At 42.9% G+C, this 21,498-nt stretch overlaps 1 protein-coding gene across 1 annotated transcript in view; it reads right to left on the bottom strand.

Moving 5' to 3' along the window:
* Nucleotides 1–10,545: 10,545 nt before the first annotated feature.
* The window catches only part of SHPRH (SNF2 histone linker PHD RING helicase), a gene marked incomplete at its 3' end in the record, with an annotated part of 68,635 nt that continues 57,682 nt past the window's right edge, over nucleotides 10,546–21,498 (bottom strand). The window contains exons 24-25 of the mRNA XM_008054459.2: nucleotides 21,007–21,078; nucleotides 10,546–10,734 (exon numbers count right to left, since the gene is read on the bottom strand). Of these exons, the coding sequence (XP_008052650.2) occupies nucleotides 10,546–10,734; nucleotides 21,007–21,078 (261 nt within the window). The remainder of the gene's footprint in view (nucleotides 10,735–21,006; nucleotides 21,079–21,498) is intronic.

The following is a 21,498-nucleotide window of genomic DNA, read 5'->3' as shown; positions in this document are numbered from 1 at the left end:
AGTCTATAATACTGAGTGACCTCTCACAGAAACAAAGATCCGAATATCACATGTTCTCACTCATATAATGGACCTTGACCATCCAATGAAATACTATAAGAAAATGACTGACGGTACTGGGAAACTATAGGGGGGAGGGGGATGGGATTAACAGTGGCAAATATCTGTCGGGGGATGGGAAAACACCTCTTATCAACAGGGTACCTGAATGAAACGTAATTGTACACCTAACCCTTAACTGTACCCCACAAAACCATAATAAAAAATACTGATTAATGAAAAAAAAAAAAAATTCCATCCAAGGTTGACTAATGTGCTAATGCAGAACCCAAGAATACAGAGGACAGCCAGTACTTGAAAACTGTTAAGAGGGCAGATTTTAAATATTCTTCTCATCACAAAAAAATGATAGCTATGTGAAGTGATGGATATGTTTATTAGCTTGGTTCAATCATTCCACAGTGTACACATATCTCAAAACAGGACACTGTATATCATAAATATATAAAATTTTTCAGTTAATTTACAAAAAGAACTATATTAGGCACTGGATATACAAAGATGAAAAGATACGATCTCTGATATACAAATATATGCAGTTTAAGGCCTGTTACAAGATATGGAGAAAAGCAAATAAGGTTGGTTTACTCTGCTGATTTGACCTAAAAGCAATTTAAATGAATGCTTCATATTATACCACAGAAATCAGCACTATACACATTCTACTGCTCTTTCTCATGTTTCTAAATCTCATATATGTATTTAAACTTGAACTCAAATCTGCCTGTTTGAGAAGACTATTCAATGTGGTCACAGATATAGAAAACAAATTATTTACTTCGTTAAAAAAGATTAAAATAGGAAAAAGGGATGGGTTTCACACAGGCAAGGCTGCACTGAAAAAGGCAAAAAGGATAAGGACAGGAAATGTGAATATCAATCCATCCCCATGTAAACTAATAGAGTATGAATATTCTCAGGACAGGCAAACTGGTAGTCTGAGTCCAACTCATAATTTGCCTACGTAAACATACAAATGCAAGGTGAAGCTGAAATAACATATTAGAGAGGAGGATGCATGAGAACAGAAACCCTACAAGACTGCTAAATTATTTCTTAATATATTGGGCTGATAGAGTTGCATTTAATTATAAGCATGTCTGACCGCTTTTGAAGCTTTTGTCCTCCTCCTCATTCCCATTCTCTCTCCTTAGTCTCTTCAGTTTTTCCAGATATATATCCACCAATTCTAACTTTGTGCTCAATGCTTGGTTTTTCTTCATGTTTCTAAAACATCAATAGACAAGGTCCAGTTTGGGAATGAACACACAGCTTCTGTCACCTTCCCTCACCTGACTCATTCTAAGGTCAACTAGAGCATCGGTCCCCACTCTTTTTGGCATCAGGGACCGGTTTCGTGGAAGAGAATTTTTCCATGGATGGGTGGGGGAGGGAAGGGGAATCATCAGACATTAGATTCTCACAAGAAGCAGTAACCCAGATCCCTTGCACGCGCAGTTCACAATAGTGTTTGCATTCCTATGAGAATCTAATGCCTCAGCTGATCTGACAGCAGACAGAACTCACCTCACCTGCTGCTTACCTCCTGCAGTGTGGCGCAGTATTTAACAGGCCACAGACCAGTACCTGCCCAGGACCCTGAGGTTGGGGACCCCTGAACTAGAGAACTGGGATGGGAGACATACAAAGTGTTCCCACTCTGCTCAAGGCTGTTGTCTCTCCTGTTTTTTCTCCTCAAGAGATAAAGCTAACAGCCAAGAACATTAAAACATGTAAGAGACAAAGCAATGCTCACTTTTTGGAAAATAGACTACAAAGTTACAAGCTCTAGAATTCCCTGTACGAAGGCACTGGAAAAAAAACAGCAGATCCTCATTAGCACCAAAGTCCAGCAAAGAATATATCTCAAAAGTTTGGCCTGGAAACCATTTAGTAGCATAACTTAAGATTGGAAATGTCACATAGCTTTTCATCTACTCTAACAGGTTTAATTTATTTTCATTACAGAGTTAAATCTGATTGGAATAAGGTACTCTATAGATGCAGGCTCCTGCTGTGAAATTCCAAGAATATAAACTCTGAATTACAAGTTGTTAAATGTGCTCAAAAACAAAAACCCTCAGTTTTGTTTATTTGCCATACATTCAGTAAACCAAAAGATTCTAATAATGAAGCAGTCAAGTAGCATCTACTTAAAGTTTGATCATCCTCTCCCCTCCAGAATGAGACTATTTTACCAAAACAATCCTAGAGTAAGGTGCTGCTTTTCATTCACTGAAGTCTTATTATTAGGGAAAACGTAGGGAGCGATATTAATAGTAAAAACCTGAGTACTAGTGTAGAAAGATGCCCTGTGGCTGGCTTCATTCCATTTCTTTCATGTTTCATCTTCTCTCTAGAGAAGGAGAACGGATAGATCTCTCTGCTGCAGCAACAAAGGGACAATTGCAGTTGACTTACATACATAAAAAAATGTGCTCTGTGATGGAGAGATATTGCTGCTTTGTATTTTTCTTCAATGACTTTACAAAAAAAGTGACTACTGGAGCACAATTTGAAGCAGGTGTTGGCAATCTACGACCCTGTCATACTTAGCTCCACTGGTTGAATTAAGAGCTTAAAGTGGTTGTTGACTCCTCAAAAACATCAGAGAAAGTTAACAAGATGGAGATGATGACTGTAGTCATTTTATTTTTTTTTTAATCACACAGAACATTCATGTTTAGAGACGACTTTATGTCAACAGGCTGACCATATCTTTAGAGATTTTTTTTTACATATATATTAACATATATATTCCATATATGAAATACACACATATACATGAAACCCTTCCAATAGTCTTATATTGAGAGGATTGTTAGTCATTTCTCACTCTAAAGGCAGAATTAAATCACTTTCAGAAGTGCAAAAATTCTGAGATTTGCCATTCCCATACTCATCGTGCTAAAATTTCTTGAAGTAGTAAAGCACAGTTAAAAAAAGGAATCTTAGTACAAGGATTTCATGGATAATGGTGTCATATAAAGTGGGCATCGAAAGGAAGAAAGCTAGCTATAAAAAAAAAAATTGGAAGTTCCATTAGACTGGGATGCTTGAAAGAGTCTTCTTTGAAAAGCAAAGTTGAAATGACATAGATTGGGATTAAATTCTTTTCTGCACGACTTCAATCATTCTGCTTGGTTCTGTAAAGAACAGTATTCACAACACAATACTGTACAGATCATTTCTAGATATAAAAACATATTTATAATTAGACACCAAAATATGAACATTATAAATATTATAACAGTATTATGACAAAAATTTGGATATAATGGGGAGAAGAAAGATTGAAAGAAGAGTAAATGCATTAATTTCCTTACATTTTAAAGTGAGGAGTCGGCAGATACTGTCTAAAGTTAGTATTTATTTATTTTTAATAAAGTATATTATTTAAAGTCTATGAGGGGGGACGCAAAAAGTCCCAGAATTTATCTACTAAAAATTGCGTATTTATTCTTTCAAGTTTAAACTTCAGTCACCTTCAAAGTACTCTCCGTTTGATTAAATACACCTATCAAGATGCTTTTTCTATTGCTCAAAACAGTTTTTGAGTTTGTTAATTGTGATGACTTTTAGTGCTTCTGCTGGTTTTTGTTTTACCTCTCCCACATCAGCAAAATGTTTCCCCTTGAGGACTTATTTTATCCAGGGAAAAAAAAAGTCACTTGGCGTGAGATCAGGTGAATGGCAGGGTGGGGCAATGGGGGTCATGTCATTTTTGGTCAGAAACTGAACGCTCAGCATGGTGTGGGCCGTTGCGCCCGTAAATCATTCATCATGAAACGGGCAAGCATGTTGAAAGAAACTCGAAAAAAAAAAAACAAAACTGAAGCTGAATGCAGCCTCTCACAACAATAGTAGCTGGTACACTGATGCCGATGGGCTCCTAGGACAGCTACCCAGTGAGGGAAGCCAGTACAAGGGGTTCGCCCTCCAAAAAATAATTGTTTTTTGGGGGGTCTCCCCTCGTAGGTAATTCTATAACTAAAACCAGAAATTGTTCATAGTAGCAAGGTTAAGAAGGGAGAGTGGAGAAGAGCATTACTTTTCATCTTTTGATTGTATGAAATTCTATTTTAATTTGAAGTAATTTATTTATTCTTTTGTGTGAATTATTTCCACTAAAAAATAAATACTAAACATTTTGTGTACTCTTAGTCTTACAAATAAGAGTTTTAGGAGAATGAATAGGAGACCTGTAATTCTGGATCTTTTAATTTATTACTTCAATGATACAACTGGGATATTGTTTCTCACATGAACTGGTCCTATGAATTATGTCACTACCTTAGTTCTACAAGCTATTGTACCTGCAGTGTCTCTTACTGCCCTATGGTCAAATGGCTTCCTAATCTGTGCAATCTGCCACAGATTATAAATTTCAGCTTTGTCACAGGTGGGACAATCATATCTGAAACAGAGCACAGATAATATTTCAATCTTCTAGTTATTACTTTGCAATCTTTTAAACATACCATAAGAGTCAAGGTACCTGAGATGAGAGTTTTTGAAGATTTCAGCTAACAGAAAACATCACTTTAAAGATGTACATAACTTAGCTTTTCTTCCCTTCCTTAATAAAGAGAACTATGCTTTTTAATCAGTAAAATGAATGACTGGGATCATACTTGGTGAGAGGTAACAGATTTTTCTTGAGATTTCAAAACCTTAGTGGTTTGCAACTTGCAAATAACTTGAGTGTTCCTATTATTTTTCAGCAGAGAGAACATCATTTCCCATTCTGCTATCTTCTGACTTTCATTACTTTATTCTGGACTTTTCTTTCTGAAATGGAGATAAGTCCTTCAATGTGCCTGTGATGTCTATAGTAGAGCTGAGTAAGATCAGTTAACATTGTTTTATTTTGGTCTGCACCTGTTCATCATGCTAAAAAACCCATGCTGGTAGTGACAAACACAATTCAGGGCAGTTATAAAGCTTGTATGACTGGTGCCATAAAGTAGGAAATCTTTTTAAGCATATGCCTGTGGCAGTACTGGGTTCTTCAAGCATTCACATGCTAGTGAATAAAGCTTAATGGAAATTTCACCTAGGCTGTGGGAAATCTTACAAGTGTATTAGGCCATAACAACATTATTCTGATCTTCTGAACACTTATCATGATAATTTCAAAGAGATAAGTTAGTAATTGCAAAAAAAGTTAAAAATTTTTATTTGGAACCAGAGGCCCTTAGAGATATTACAGATAAATATTATTCAACTGTTATCCATTCATCCATCCATCCATCCATCCATCCATCCATCCATTCATCCATCTATTCAAATACTTACTGAGTGTCTATTATATGCCAGGCATTGTACTAAATGCTTGAGATACAATAATGAATGAAACAAAATCTCTACCTCATGAACAGTCTTCTCTACATAATGAAGTTTATGCTCTACAAAAGGACTAAGTTTTTCATAAAGATGATATTATAATGATATCCTGAGTTTATGTTTTAGAAGTCTCTACTGTGTGTTCAATTTATTGCAAGCTATGGCTAACTTCGACATGAAGCTATCAGTACAGAATTATAAATGTTAACTTGGCCAGTGATTAGAAATTTTTTGCAATTGTAATTACATTTAGTCATGACATTCTAACCTAAACATTCAACTTCATTCTAAATTTACCAGTTAGTGCTCATGTATGTTATGCAAAAACTTATTTTATATATTACAGAAGAATGTTTGGACATATTTAAATAAATCACTTGTGAATTATATTTACCAAATTATTTTATGCCTACTTTAAACTCAGAATTTCATAATCAGTTTTTTTCCCACCTAGATGTTTATTTTAGTTATATTTTTAAAGTACAAGACAGATGTCACAAGTTACCTTTGAATCAACTGAACCCTACAGTCTAAATGTAGAGATACAGTAATCTTTTCTCTACAAAAAGGCTGTGTAAGACATCTCCATTATCAACAGGTTTGCTTGTTAAAAATATAGATTTCTGGACTATATCTCACACACGCTGAATCAAAATTTGTAGGGGTGGAGTCTGAAAAAAAATCTATTCTAAAAAGCAGGCCAGTTGATTTTCAGACACTCAAAAGTCTGAGATGATGAAACAATTGTGTACATGTGGTGGGGTGTGGGTGAGAAGGGTAGTCAATTGCTATGGCTGTTAGCTATGTAGCATATTTTCTCCTAGACAAAAACTCCTCAAAACATGAGACCCTTATCCATTAAGAGTCAAGTTTCCACTGGCAAAAATGCCTTGTATGAAACCTAGCCAAACGCAGGACACAGGGAACATGCCACGTGGGACATATGTTCTGCCAGGAGGCCTACTTCACCATCCAAAATGCCTGGCAGTTGTTAGAACTTGCAAGGGGAATTTTGTTTACTTTGAGAGATGCCCAGTAGGTTCCAAAGGTTATTTAGGAATACTGTCACACTGTTGCTAGGGAAGATAATGATCTTTAATTTAGGAGCATCCACCAAATGGGAGATTTATAATCTCAATATTCTTTTTACTTCCATGATCAATAGGATTTCTTAAAAATCTCTTATTTCCAAAAAATACTACCTGACAAGAAGTCTAATATTATTTAATACTAGTTTTATGTTCTCCAAATGCCTTTTATCTGCAGATCAGCTATATGACTATGTATGGTATCATCTTATATTGTTTGCTATGTAACTTTTGTTGAGAATCTTGACACAAATAAATACTTATAGTGAAATAATAGTTTCAGAAAATAAAATCTTGACTAAATAAAAATTTCCTTCCCAGTATTGTTTATTAAAGACTAGAGATTTGATTATCAACAATAAGGTTGTTAAATAGGTACAGGAATAGTTTGAGCTAACAGTTATGTAATTTGAAAATAATGTCTTAATTATTTACATAGAACTATCTTTATATATACAAGTCCTAGATCGGCAATTTAATATGGAAATTTCAAAGAGTCAGAAAAGTAGGGTGAAGTCTGAGAATGCTATAAGTAGACGCTTCAAGGAGAAGGTGACAGATGTTAATGTGACAGACAGATATGACAGAAGTTGGAAGAGGAGAAAGGGAGCATAAGACAGATGTGGCAGACACAAATGGTGACAGAAAAAGCAGTGAGCAGCAACCTAAATGTGGCATGAAGCAATGTGAGAATATGAGAAGGGATAAAACTTGCTTGAATAATAATATAATATTCAGTCATGTATTCAATAAAAAGGAAATGCCAGTATATATGTCTCTGTGACAAAAGGGAAATTATCATTGTTAGTCAATTCTATAATCTTATAAGTTTTTTATAGGATGTTTCAATTAATCCATGTGTTCATCAACATCCATGAAAGACAGGGAGAAGTGAAAGCACAGTATTTATACACTGATATCCCTGTCCTAACAGGAGAGCAAATGTAACTGTCCTGATCTCTATCCTGGGTGTCTAGGAAAGCTGAAATAAAATGAACAGGTGTCTGGTTTTGATGGGCTCAGTGACTCAGTTTCATAGAGGCTGTACTGTTTACTGGTAGCCAGAGGAATCACTTCCTCAACCTCACTGAGTGAAGCCTGACACAGGCTTTATGCTGGTTCCTTGTACTGTGATGAATGCTTTCATCTACAGGTGAGCTACCTCTCTTTTTAGTCACAAATGACATCTGTGGCCTTTGGGATATCTGAGGCCAGAGGAAGAGATAGACAAGAAAGAAGAAAGGGCTAGAAAAACATCTATTGCCGGGCTCGGTGGTTCAGCCTGTAACCCCGTGCCTTTGGGAGGCTGAGGTGAGTGGATTGCCTGAGCCCGCGGGTTCGAGACCCGCCTAGGCAGGCGAGACCTCATCTCTACAATAAATCAAAAAATTAGTCAGGCATGGTAGCACGTGCCTGTAGTTCCAGCTACGTGGAAGGCTGAGGCAGAAGGATCGCCGGAGGCCAGCAGGTCGAAGCTGCCGGGACCGGCCACTGCACTCCAGTCTGGGTGACATAGTGAGACTCCAACTCAAAAAGAAAAACATTTATTTGGGGAAGGAAAGGCGAGAGAAACTACAGGAGTGGGAAGAAAGAGGGAAAGAGGCCACTCAGTTCCATTTGAGCCCTTCTTGTCTCAGTCATGCTCCATGTACTTTTTTTCCTTTTCTTTTTTTCTGTCTGGCAGCCTCCTCCCCTCTTTCTTTGTGTGGTGAGCAGGATAAAGAATAACCACCAAATGCTGCAGGACTGCACCACAGGTCACCTACCTCTCATTCAGCAACTCTTTGGCATTTGCTTTAAAAAGACAGTCCTCCCTCAGTATGCAGAAGGGACTGGTTCCAGGACTTCCTGTGGATACTAAAATCTGAGAATGCTCAAGGGCTTTATATAAAATGGAGAATACTTGCATTAATCTATACAAAGTCTCCTGTATACTTGAAATAATCTCTAGATACTTACTTTCCTGTGAACTTTGTTGATAGCACTCTCTCCTGGATTGCCTATGACTCTAGTTGCTCTTCCTCAGGTTCCTTTTTTCCAGCCTCTCCCCACTTTATTCAACCTTTAGAAAGTAACAGACTTTGCAGAACTTGATCTGAAGCTAACTTCTCTATTTCTTTCCTTAGGGAACCCCATTCACTCTCATGGCTTCAAAGATCATTTATGCCAGTGATTTTTAATCTTATATTACCTGCTCCACATATAACAACTTTTCTAGATAGTTCTACTAGGATGTTTTAGGTACCTCAAATAACAGTATGTCTAAATGTACCCCTCTTCCAAATACTTTATATCAATAACTATACTATTATCCACCTAAGTTTTCACATCAGAAACCAGGGGGTAATCTATGAAATCTCTTTCTTCCTCAATGCCTCCAACATCCTATCTTACCAATCAACTTTACTCTAAATACTTCTGGAATATACTCACTTGTCTAATCAAAGCCACCATGTTCTAAACTGGTCTTTCTAAATGTGTTCGACCTCATTCTATTCCTGCTAATCTATTTTCCACACTGTGGCAAGAGTGATCTTTTCAAAATCCAAATCCAGTCATGATACATCCCTGCTTATGATATTGAACTAGCTTCTGCTTACATGGAAATGAAATTCTCAAGTCATCAGATAGCCATACAACATCTGGTCCCAGTAAGGTCTTCAAACTCACTTAATTCCACTATTCTTCTTGCTTGTTATGCTGCAGTCACTCAGTTCCATTTGAGTCCTTCTTGCCTCAGGCTTTTCCATGTACTGCTTTTCCTTTTCTTTCTTTTTTTTTTTTTGTCTGGAAGTCTCCTCCCCACAACATCACTTCTATTCTCTCTCCAAAATGGCTAATCAATTCATTCTTTAGACATCTGCTTAACTGTCATTCCTTCAGAGAACCAGACTTGGTTTTCTTTTGTAGTATTTACTACAGTTATAATACAGTAATTTTTGTTAATGTCTGTGCTTCCCGCCCCAACTTAAACTCATTCCCCTGAACTGCTAAAGTCCATGAGAGCAGCAACCATGTCTGTTTTATTCATGAGTAAATGCATGTTCATTCCAACTTTGGGATTCTGCTTATCCCAACCCATTAGAGAGCAATGATTTACTCAGATAACAGTGGAAAAAAACAGCAATTAAAAATTCTTTAATTCAACTATAGTTTTCTTGGGGGGAAGGGATTACCCTAACAACTACCTAACTCCTGGCAGGGCATTTCAGGTTGTACATTTTTACCCACAAACTCATTTAAAAATAAGTGAGAAGAGTATCAAGGACCCAGAAGGAGAAGAAATTAATGAAGAAGATTCTACTTCCTCCTACTTAAGAGCAAGCCCCATCATTCTCTAAACTATTCTTTACGGCCCACATTTGCTACCACATTTATATATCAATATGCCTTTTGTCCAAGTTTGGTTAGAAAAAAATTTAAAAAGCATGTTTAAGGAAAATAAAGAACAAAAAGTCTAGTAAAGGCTTTTCATTAAATACCCCTTAGGCAGTAAATCTATTGAAAGATCCTGTATGGACCTCAAATTATAGTAAATTTCTTCAAATTCTGAATGAAACGTAAGAAAAATTTTGAAAATAAAGCCAATTTTGGCTGTACCCTGAATATCAGCCAATGCCATTTAAAAGCATACTATCTCTTTCTATGACAGTCTTCACTAACCCATCAATTTTTTTCCCCTCTCAATTTGTTTGGGCACATCCCTTTTCCCTGAAATCCAGGGTTGACTAAAGAATGAGAAGAACTCTTTATTTAAATAAACTCTAATTTAGCAAGAGCTCTATCTATTTGTGGTGTACAGAATACTATAGAAGATGATCGATAACTGGAATTTAAGATGTTATTTTTTGCCACAATGGGCATGACTATTACTAGCCATATTTGAATAAGCATTCTTGTGTTTTTCCCACAACGAAAATGTAATGGACATCAGTGGTTTTCACCTACTCACTGTGCCAACTTTGTTTTAATTTTCACATTCTCATTTACCTGATACAGATTCCATTATATTGCTTTAACTATGCTTCTACATGTTTCTGACCTACTTTACCTTCACAGGGATGTCCTCTTCCTGGCTTGCTTTCTCTGAGGTGAAGACATATGAAATTTCTTTGTGAGATGTGGTCTGGCGGCAGATGGCACACTTAATTGAGCTTCTGTGAGACCCCACGCTGTACTGTTCAATAATTATAGCAATGCACTCATTACAGAAACAGTGGCCACAGGTCAGTACTGCCCACTAAAAAGAAAACACATAGAATAAGCCTTAGATGCTACCAAGGATGCCTTCTAATCTATACATATATTAAAAAGAAAAGAAGGGAATCACAATTTCACTTCCTAAATATTTCCTGCTATTAGTTTTCTTTAAGTCCTAAAAGCCAGCCATGCCCAGTGGCTCATACATGTAATCCCAGTACTTTAGGAGGCTGAGGCAAGTGGACTGTTTGAGACCAGAAGTTTGAGACCAGTCTGTGCAACACAGCAAGACCTTGTCTCTACAAAAGTCAAAAATTAGCTTGGCATGATGGCACATGCCTGTAGTCTCAGCTATTTGGGAGGCTGAGGCAGGAGGATTACCTGAGCCCAGAAGGTCAAGGCTGTGGGAACCCATGATTGTGTCACTGCCTTCCAGCCTGGGTGGCAAAGTGAGACTCCTGATTCCAAAAAAAAAAAGAAAGCCAAGTTGTACTTTTAAATTAATTACTTTTTAGTCCTAACAAAGTAAGCTTTCATAATCTTAGATGCTGTTCATTCTAACAGTGAGTATAACAGTCATCATTATTCTGTAAGAAGTTGGTGTTCTCATTTCAGTAATTGTGAAAAATGCAAATTAGACTTTCAGCACTCTTACAGCAGATACAATACAGGAGATAATATCATTCTCAATATATTCCATTCAATTTATTAAACAGACTTACAGTTTCATACATTAAAGCACTTATTATATAGAAAATGAGATGAACTAGATCTCATATTCATTTTAAAAGTGGTTCTGTGGAAAATCAAATACTACAGGTTTCACTTATATGTGGAAGCTAAGCTAAGGGTCTGCAAATGCATACAGAATGATATAACGAACACTGGCAACTCAGAAAGCGGAAGATGGAAAGGGGGTGGGATGACAAATATCACCTTTCAGGTACAATGTGCACTAGTGGAGGGTGCTGGGTACACAAAGTCCAGAAATCTTCAGCACTATACAATGGATCCATGTAACCAGAAACAATGTGTACCCTAAAGCTATGGAAATAAAAATTCAAAAAAGTGGTTCTGAAAAAACAAACCAAAACAAAATCAAAAAACCAAAAAAAAAAAAAAAAAAAGCAAAAATATATTTAAAAAAAATACCTTATCCTAGTTCAGTAAAGTAAAATAATTCACTCCAAGTCTCTGCCACATATCATGAAACTCCCCTCCATCTATGAATATGGAACTCATAGATTTACCCTTCCACTCTTAGTTCCATAGAAAAGAACAGCAAGAATAGTTCTATTTGTTCAACAGTAATAGGCTTATCTATCAAATCTTAAAAAGCAAGAATATTTGGATAATGTGAAAGTATATTGATTTATCATAGCAGAAATTTATAGTTTCATAAATCAGTTTGTAGGATAAAAATATGATTGCATAGGGGAGAACTAATATGGTGCCACCATACATACAAACATTTGTAATTAATATTCACAAAGAATATACTTATAATGATCTTCTAAAAATCACATCTAGATTCCCCTAGGAGAGATGTTATTTGTACTCTAAAGACTAGCATTATGCTATATTAATACTGCTAAGAACTAAATAAAATTTCTATACCTATTTAATAACATAAGTAAATCTCTGTGTATTGTACTACATTTCTGTACAATTACTAAACAACTAGGTTAATCTGACAAAGTCAAATTACTTGGAGACAATTAACTGGAAACAATGTTCAAAACTATACATATTTATTGAAAAAGATGGGGCATTCCAAAAATATTTTTTCATTTGTCATTTAGAAAATACATAGGACAAACATACATAACCCTAATTATCTCACCCAAACCTCTGGCACTACATTTAAAATGAAGGTAATACTTGCCTTTCATACAAACTGTAAGGGCGGAGGAACCTGAGGGCGGGATGGGCCTCAACAAGATGGTTCCAACGCGGACCAGGAGAACAATGGGCAGAAGTGAGCCAGCAAAAATGAGTAACCGGAACTAGGAACTAAGACTCCAGTAGCAAAGCCAGCCAGTACCTGTTACAGCGACTCCAGCAACCCCGTTCAGCCAATCGCCAGCAGACATGACAACTGTCCCAGCCAGTGATCGCTCTCCCCATCCCCCTCACAGCTTTCTCAGTGTGCCCTTTATAAACCCGTCGCTCATCTCGCTGGGCGCGACTTCTCCAGCCCACAGTCACATGGACTGGCGAACCTCACCCGGGATCGCGCTAATAAATCTTTCTTGGCTCCTTTGTTGCCGTTTTGCCTGCTCTGGTTTCGTTTACCTTACATTTGGTGCCGAAACCCAGGAGGACGGTGCGGGCCACCAGCGAGCTCCCCCCTCCTCTCCTGATCTGGGACCTCTCTTGGGAACAGGACCTGGCCCCAGGACCTCAGACAACGCGGTGAGTCACTCGCTTTCCCTGTCTTCTCCTTCTACCCTCTGGGGTGCCCAGTCTGAAATCGCAGCTGCATCTGGGCTCACCCCTCCGGTACGGTGCCTTTGGCTCTGGTGTAGTGGAGACGTACCTATCTCCAGATCGCCAATCCTATCAACGGAAGTGGATCTTCCTTTCCGTCCCTATTCTAAGTGGGTCTGGGACCCTGGGCTTGCTTGTTTAGGGACCCAGGAACAGAGGTTGCAGCCATGGGAAGCCAGCCTTCTAAAACTGAAGCTCAGACCCCCTTGCGGTGTCTCATATCTAATCTGAATACCCTGGGGTTGTCCGAAGATATCCGTAAACGGAAGCTGATCTTCCTTTCCTCCCGGGCCTGGCCCCAATATCCTCTGGACAATCAGTCTTGCTGGCCCCCCCGAGGGAACTTTTGATTTCGGCCTCCTCACCAATCTCCCTAATTATTGCCACCGGACTGGGAAAAGGTCCGAAGTCCCCTATATCCAGGCCTTTTGGGCACTGCGCTCCTGCCCAGACCTCTGCATCAGATGTTCCTTGGCCCAGGTCGTCCTGGCCAAATCCCCTGATAGGGGCTATCAGCCTCTCCTTGCGTCAGAATCTTCCTTTACAGATCCTCCAGAGGACCTTGGCCTTCCCCCTCCAGCTCCTACCTCTACTTCTCCTCCCCTCCCGTCCGCCTCTTCTCAAATGTCTGCTCTTTCTCAACCCCCTCCTTATTCAATCTCTGTGCCCAGACCTCTTCCACTCAGGCCCCTCCGGTGTCTGCTCCTGCCTTACCTCCCGTCCTGACCCTCCTATATCCGGCCCTTTCCCCCACCCCGCCATCTCTAATTCCTTTGTCCTTAGCTCCACTCATTCTTGGTTCGGTTGGCTCCCCTCCCCCATCCACTTCCATCCCTTCAGCGACAGAGACACCACCTCCCTCCTCTGGTCCTGTTGACATCACACCTGACTCCTCTGTTTCAGCTCTGCCCCAGCCACTCACCAGCTATACCCTCCTCTTCCATTGTCACCACCATCTTGCCCTCCTTCCACCTCATTTCCTACTCTCACCCTACCGCCATCTTACAATCCTACACCACCCTCTAAATGGACCAGCCCTCCGGTTACCAGGTCCCAGGCCCAGTTACTGGCTCCTCTGCGGGAGGTGGCAGGTGCTGAGGGACTGGTTCGGGTACATGTTCCCTTCTCCCTGGGAGACCTGTCCCAGACTGAAAAGCGCCTAGGCTCCTACTCTGCCAGCCCGACTGCCTACACCAAGGAGTTTCGATACCTCACTCAGGCATATGAGCTCACATGGCACGACCTCCACATAATTTTAACCTCCATCCTCACTCCCGAGGAGCGAGATCGCGTCACCTCAGCAGCTCGTACGCTGATCAGGTACATAACTCCAACCATTCTTTGCCGGTCGGGGCCACGGCAGTGCCTGCTGAGGACCCACAATGGAACTATCAGGATGGTGCCACAGGTAGGACTAGGAGGGATCACATGGTCCGCTGCCTTATTACAGGGATGAAAAAGGCGGCTCAAAAAGTTGTTAACTATGACAAACTGAGGGAGATCACACAGGAGCCTAACAAAAACCCAGCCTCTTTCCTTAATTGTTTAACAGAGGCTTTTACCCTTCACACTCGTTTGGACCCTTCCTCACCGCCGGGGTCCACAGTCTTAGCTACCCACTGTATCACCCAGTCTGCTCTGGACATCTTGTGCAAGTTTAAAAGGGCGGAGGAAGGTCCCCAGACTCCACTCCAAGACCTGGTGAATATGGCCTTTAAAGTTTATAATGCCCGAGAGGAGAAAGCTGAGGCTGTACGGGCCCAAAGGCTAAAACAGAAGGTGGCCCTTCAAACCCAAGCCCTAGTCGCTGCCCTGCGGCTGGCACAACAGGGGCCCCAGGGCCCCCATCTCAGGAAACAGTCTGAGACCCAAACACCTCCGGGAGCCTGCTTCAGGTGTAGCCAGGAAGGCCACTGGGCAAAGCAATGCCCCAACCCCAGGCCACCGACTCAACCTTGCCTGGTCTGCAGACAAGAGAGACACTGAAAGTTTGAGCGCCCCCTGGGGGGGGGGACCATCTCTCGGCAACAGAGTTTCGTGGGGGCTGGCTCCCCCAGCAGGCCCCTTGCCAGAGCTCCTGGGCCTCCTGGGCTACTGAAGCCGCCTGGACTCAAACACCCCAATCACCCTTGCCGAGCCCAGGGCCACACTATGGGTAGCAGGTAAGTCCATCTTCCTTTTGATAGACATGGGGGCTACCTATTCTGTTTTACTCTCTTTCCACGGGCCTTTACATCCTTCTCAGGTCTCGGTTGTGGATGTCTCGGGGGAACCCTCCAAGCCGCTAGAGACGGGTCTGGTTTCCTGCCTTTTTAAAGGCTGTCCCTTCACCCATTCATTCTTAGTTATCCCATCCTGCCCAGCCCCTTTGCTGGGACGAGACCTTCTGTATAAACTCGGGACATCTATTTGCCTCACCTCACACCAAGTTCCCCCAACACCGAGTTCCCTCGTCTGTGCTGTCTTCTCCCTGGAGCCTTCGTCCGATTTTCCCATTTCCCCCAAAAAAGTTAATCCAATAGTCTGGGACACTTCCACTGCTGTAGAGGCCAATCACCACACCTTAGTCCTCATTCGCCTTAAGGATCCCTCTTACTTCCCTTCCAGGCCTCAATTTCCTATCTCACATGCCCATCACAAGGGCCTCCAGCCCATTGTTAACCGGCTGCTCCTCCAGGGTCTTCTGGTTCCTACCAGCTCCCCTTGTAATACTCCCATCCTCCCGATAAAGAAGCCATCTGGTGCTTATAGACTGGTGCAGGATCTGCGGATAATCAACTCTGCCATAATACCACTGCATCCAGTGGTCCCTAACCCATATACTCTCCTATCGCAGATACCTCCCACTACCACTCATTTCACAGTCCTGGACCTTAAGGATGCTTTCTTCACCATCCCCTACATCCAGACTCCCAGCCATTCTTTGTCTTTACTTGGAAGGATCCAGACACCCACAGGACCCAACAATTAACCTGGATGGTCCTGCCTCAGGGATTCCGTGATAGTCCCCACCTTTTCGGCCAGGCATTGGTCAAAGAGCTGTCCTCTTATGACTCTGGATATAACACTCTCCTCTAGTATATAGGTGACCTCCTCCTGTACAGCCCCTCCAGAGAGGTCTCTCTCTGAGATACGGCCTCCATCCTTAACTTTCTAGTACAGCGGGGATACAGGGTTTCCCCTTCCAAAGCTCAACTCTCTACCCCACAAGTCACCTACCTAGGGGTGGCCCTGACCCCCACCTCCAAGGCCCTCACGGTGGACCACACCACCTCCATCAGGGAACTCCTACCCCCATCTCAGGTGCTAAAATCTTGTCGTTCCTTGGGCTGGTAGGCTTCTTTAGACATTGGGTCCCCAATTTCGCTATACTTACTAAACCGCTATATGCTGCAGCTAAGAAAACTCCCACCGGCCCCCTCACTTCTCCCTCAGCTGTAGCCCATGCCTTCAAGACCTTGCGAGACATGCTCCTAGCTTCTCTGCTGCTTATGCTTCCTGACTTCCACAAGCCTTTCCTCATGTTCACCGAGGAAAGAACAGGGATGGCGACCGGGGTGGCCCAACCAGTGGGACCCTCTCACCGACCGGTCACCTTCCTGTCCAAACAGTTGGACCCCAGCGTCCAGGGATGGCAGCCTTGCCTCCGGGCGCTGGCAGCGGCGGCTTGCTTAACCAAGGAGGCTCTAAAACTTACTCTTCAACAGCCGGTTACGGTCTGCTCCCCCGACAGACTCCAGGACCTCTTGGGTCATAAGTCATTATCCTTATTAAGCCCTTCTAGGGTCCAGGAGTTCCACCTTTTATTCATAGAACATCCCCAAGAGTCTCTTTGCTCATTGCCGCTTCTAAATCCAACTACTCTCCTTCCCTCCACTGGCTCCTCAGTTTTGCCTGAACATTCCTGTGTGGAGCTGGTAGAGGCCCTTAGCCACCTTGCATGGGACTCTCTGACCAACCTCTGTCTAACCCTGATCTCACATTCTTCGTAGATGGGAGCTCAACCAGGGGTCCGGACGGAGGCCGCAGGGCAGCCTATGCAGTGGTCTCTCCTCCCACTGTGGTGGAAGCTGCCTCACTACCATGAGGGACTTCTTCCCAAAAGGCGGAGCTAGTGGCACTCACCTGAGCATTACAGCTGGCAAAGGGCCTCAGGGCCACTATATATACCAATTCTAGGTATGCTTTCCTTATCGCTCATAGTCATGCGGTGATCTGGAAAGAAAGGGGGTCCTTAACCACCCGGGGAACTCCGATGGTCAACGGTAAGGTCATTCAACATTTACTCCAGGCCCTACAAGAACCCAAGGAGGTAGCCATCGTCCACTGTCAAGGCCATCAGACGGGCACAGACCCTGTCATCCAAGGAAACGCCAGGCCGACGCCACGGCCTGCCAACTTACCTCAACCCAGGACGCCACCACTGTCCTGTTTCTTTCTCCCTCCCTAACTCCCAGGTACTCGGAGGACAAGCAACAGCGACTCCTCAGCCAGGGTGCCGTGGCTGGGCAACAGGGGTGGATGTACCTCAGAGACAGAATAATCCTTCCCCAGACACAGGCAAAGGAAATTGTGTCCACAATCCACCAGTCTTTACACATTGGTCCTGAGGCCATGCACAGGTTTCTTTCCCCAATCTTCTTGCCGCAGGGTCTCCAAGAAACCATCAACCAGGTCCATATGGCCTGTCAAACCTGTGCATATGTTTCCTCTCAAGGAGCCCGCCGGTGCCGGACGGTGGTCCACCAGCTGCGAGGGTGTCTCCCTGGACAGGACTGGCAGGTGGACTTCACTCATATGCCAAGACACAAAAAGTACCGATATCTGCTGGTAATGGTAGATACCTTTTCAGGTTGGGTTGAGGCCTTTCCCACGAGCCGGGAGACAGTCTCGGTGGTGGCTAAAACCTTGGTGGAGCACATCATCCCCCGCTTCGGCCTCCCGATGTCCATCCAGTCAGACAACGGCCCAGCATTCACTTCCAAAATCACTCAGCTGGTGGCCAAAGCCCTCAACATCGTCTGGAAACTTCACATCCCCTACCGCCCTCAGTCCTCAGGTAAGGTAGAATGGGCAAACGGCCTCCTGAAGGACCAACTAACCAAATTTTCCCGGCCTGCTCTACTCCCTGTTGCTCTCACTAGGGTGCGTGCGGCCCCCCGGGGGGCGGTCGGCCTTAGCCCGTTTAAATTGATGTATGGTAGGCCTTTTCTCATTAACACCGGCCTTCCTACAACTCCTCCGCCACTAGCTTCCTACCTGCCCTACCTCTCACTACTCAGAACCTCTTACAAGAACACGCGGACCAATCCCTGCCCCAGGCCAACTCAACATCTGACCCACGGGCAGCTGTCATTCTACAGCCAGGTGACGAGGTTCTCCTTCGACAGCTCCGACCCCAGTCCCTTCAACCTCGCTGGACGGGACCTTACACAGTAGTCCTTACAACTCCTACCACAGCTACACTGTTAGGGCACCCCTCGTGGTACCACATTTCTCGACTCAAGTGGCCCCCCCAACAATGAATTGTGGAAATCTAACGAGGTGGGACCCCTCTGGTTACAGTTTAGCCATATTGATGTTAATGAGCCTAACCAATAACCCTACGATGACATGGGGAATGGCTGATTGAACTTGCAACTGATGCGTCTCCGTAGGAAAACCCGAACTCTACCAGCTGGTTCCCCATATGTGCTATCATCAAAAATTTTCGTGCCAACTAGGGAAACCAAAATACTGGGCTGCAGTAATGTTAAGAGATTTCCAAGCGGGCTGCCCAGGCGACAGTGGCATAGTCCGCTGCTGGGAGCAAGACCCCCCACCAAATCCCCAAGGAAAGATACCCCCTTGCCGCACTAAATGTTCAACCTTCCATTCTTTTGTCCAGGCACCTTGCTACGAGCAAGGCTCGGTCTGCCTCAGACCAACCAAACAACAGGCCTGGATGGGAACGGAGCATGAAACAATGCTGGGTATTCTTGTCCTGGGCACCAGGGACAAGAGATCTGCTAGAACCTCAGACCTCCTGTGAGTAAATCAACGGGAAAGGGGCGCAGGATTATGCAGAACAGCAAAACACCAAGTGGGTCATGGAAGAACTCATTCAACATTTCAATGGACTGGTATTGGTGCACCCCAACCTCCCAAAACCCCAGGGTCCTTATCAGACAAACCCGGAACTCCTTTCTGTTCTTAACAAAACCCATTCCCTGCTTAACCTTACTAATCCCAGCTTAGCAAAGGACTACTGGTTATGCCTCAGGTCCGGCCAGGCCTGGGTCTCCCCTGTCCCAGTCACAGAAAATTGGACTCTCCCTACGCCTCCAACCCAATATTCACCTTCACCACCGCGTTCTGACATCCCTCTCCCACATGACTTGACCATGGCCCAGTGTATAACACAAAACGGCACCCTGGGGGTCAGATAGGCCTCCCTCTGCCTCTGCTCACGATCACTCGTGGTCCAATCAAATAACACCCTCTGCCCCCCACTTAACGGAACTGCCTTTCTATGCGGCACTATCATCTATCCGGTCTTGCCCCCCCGACTGGTCGGGGTCCTGCATTCTTGTCATCCTCCTCCCCACCGTTATAATAACACCCGGTAACCAAAGCCTGCCTATTCCCTTAGTCGGTTCCTCAACGTCACGGGTAAGGTGGGCAGTTGAGCTCACACCTCTGCTGATGGGGTTGGGTATTACTGCGGCCATGGGAACAAGGGTAGCAAGGCTGGGATCCTCACTTCACTTTTACAAACGGCTCTCCTCTCAACTGATCGAGGACATACAACAGGTGGCAGATATGGTCCTAGACTTACAAACACAAGTGGATTCCCTGGCTGACATAGTCCTCCAAAATCGACGGGGACTAGACCTGCTAACAGCTAAAGAAGGAGGGATATGCCTATTTCTTAGGGAGGAATGCTGCTTCTATGCCAATAAATCAGGGATAGTCAAGGACAGAATTAAACAATTACAAAAAAACCTCCAAAAACAGAGAAAAGTCCTGACCGGAGGCCCATTCTCAGGGTGGTGACAACCCCAGCTCCTAACGTGGCTTCTCCCTGTTCTGGCTCCACTGATTGTTGTATTTATACTCTTGTCAGTTACCCCGTGTGTTTTTAGGTTCCTCCAACAGCGCCTGGCAGAGCTCTCTCAAATAACGGTCAACCAACTACTGTTACATTCATACTTGCCCCTTCCGTCCAAACCACCTCTGGCCCCATATCAGCCTTAAACCCCCCCAAACACCGCCCCTCCTCAGCAGGAAGTAGCTAGAACGAGCTGGCGCCCCTATGACCAAAAGGCTGGAATGTAAGGCCAGAGGTACCGGAGGGCGGGCGGGCCTTAGCAAGATGGCTCCAACCCGGACCAGGAGAACAATGGGCGAGAGTGAGCCAGCAAAAATGAGTACCCGGAACTAAGACTCCAGTTGCAAAGCCAGCCAGTACCTGTTACAGGGACTCTAGCAACCCCGTTCAGCCAATCGCCAGCAGACGCGACAGCTGTCCCAACCAGTGATGGCTCTCCCCAATCCCCCTCACAGCTTTCTCAGTGTGCCCTTTATAAACCCATCGCCCATCTCGCTGGGTGCGACTTCTCCGGCCCACAGTCACATGGACTGGTGAACTTCACCCGGGATTGTGCTAATAAATCTTTCTTGGCTCCTTTGTTGCTGTTTTGCGTGGTCTAGTTTCGTTTACCTTACACAAACTGGTGGTGAGAAAAAAAAGAGACAGCAAGAAAGAGAGAAATTGTATGTAGGAACCTTTGAAAACTGTAAGGTATTTTATAAATGTATGTGATATTTATTACAAATGTACCTGTTTTCCCAGCTGTCGAGCACAGATTGGACAAGGTTCCGGATTAACACCTCCTGATGTTTTGTCTTGAGACTATCCAAAAAAACAAGAATTCAAAAATATATTAGTGAGTGATATTTTTACATTTAAACTTGATACATGTTTTGCATCTTATTTATAGAACTAAATGCTGGCAATTACAAATTAAATAATCTAATAATTGAGATGACCTAATAATTTATATATTACCTAATATTCCTGGGACTTACAAATAACATTTCTTCGAAATGTGAACAAAACAATGAGAACAATTTTTAATATACAGGTTGAATAACCTTAATCCAAAAATCTAAAATCTGAAATGCTCCAAAAATCTCAAACTTTTTGAGCACCATCATAATGTTTAAAGAAAATGCTCACTGGAGCATTTCAGATTAGGGATGACCAATTAATATAATGCAAATATTCCAAAATTCAAAAAAATCTGAAACCCGAAACACTTTTGGTTCCAAG

Source organism: Carlito syrichta, unplaced genomic scaffold (genome assembly GCF_000164805.1).
Source record: "Carlito syrichta isolate Samal-C Ts95f unplaced genomic scaffold, Tarsius_syrichta-2.0.1 Scaffold78909, whole genome shotgun sequence".
NCBI classification, from domain to species: Eukaryota; Metazoa; Chordata; class Mammalia; order Primates; family Tarsiidae; genus Carlito; species Carlito syrichta.
Note: the sequence above shows the minus strand (reverse complement) of the source record. Positions and strands in the feature narration are given on the sequence as shown.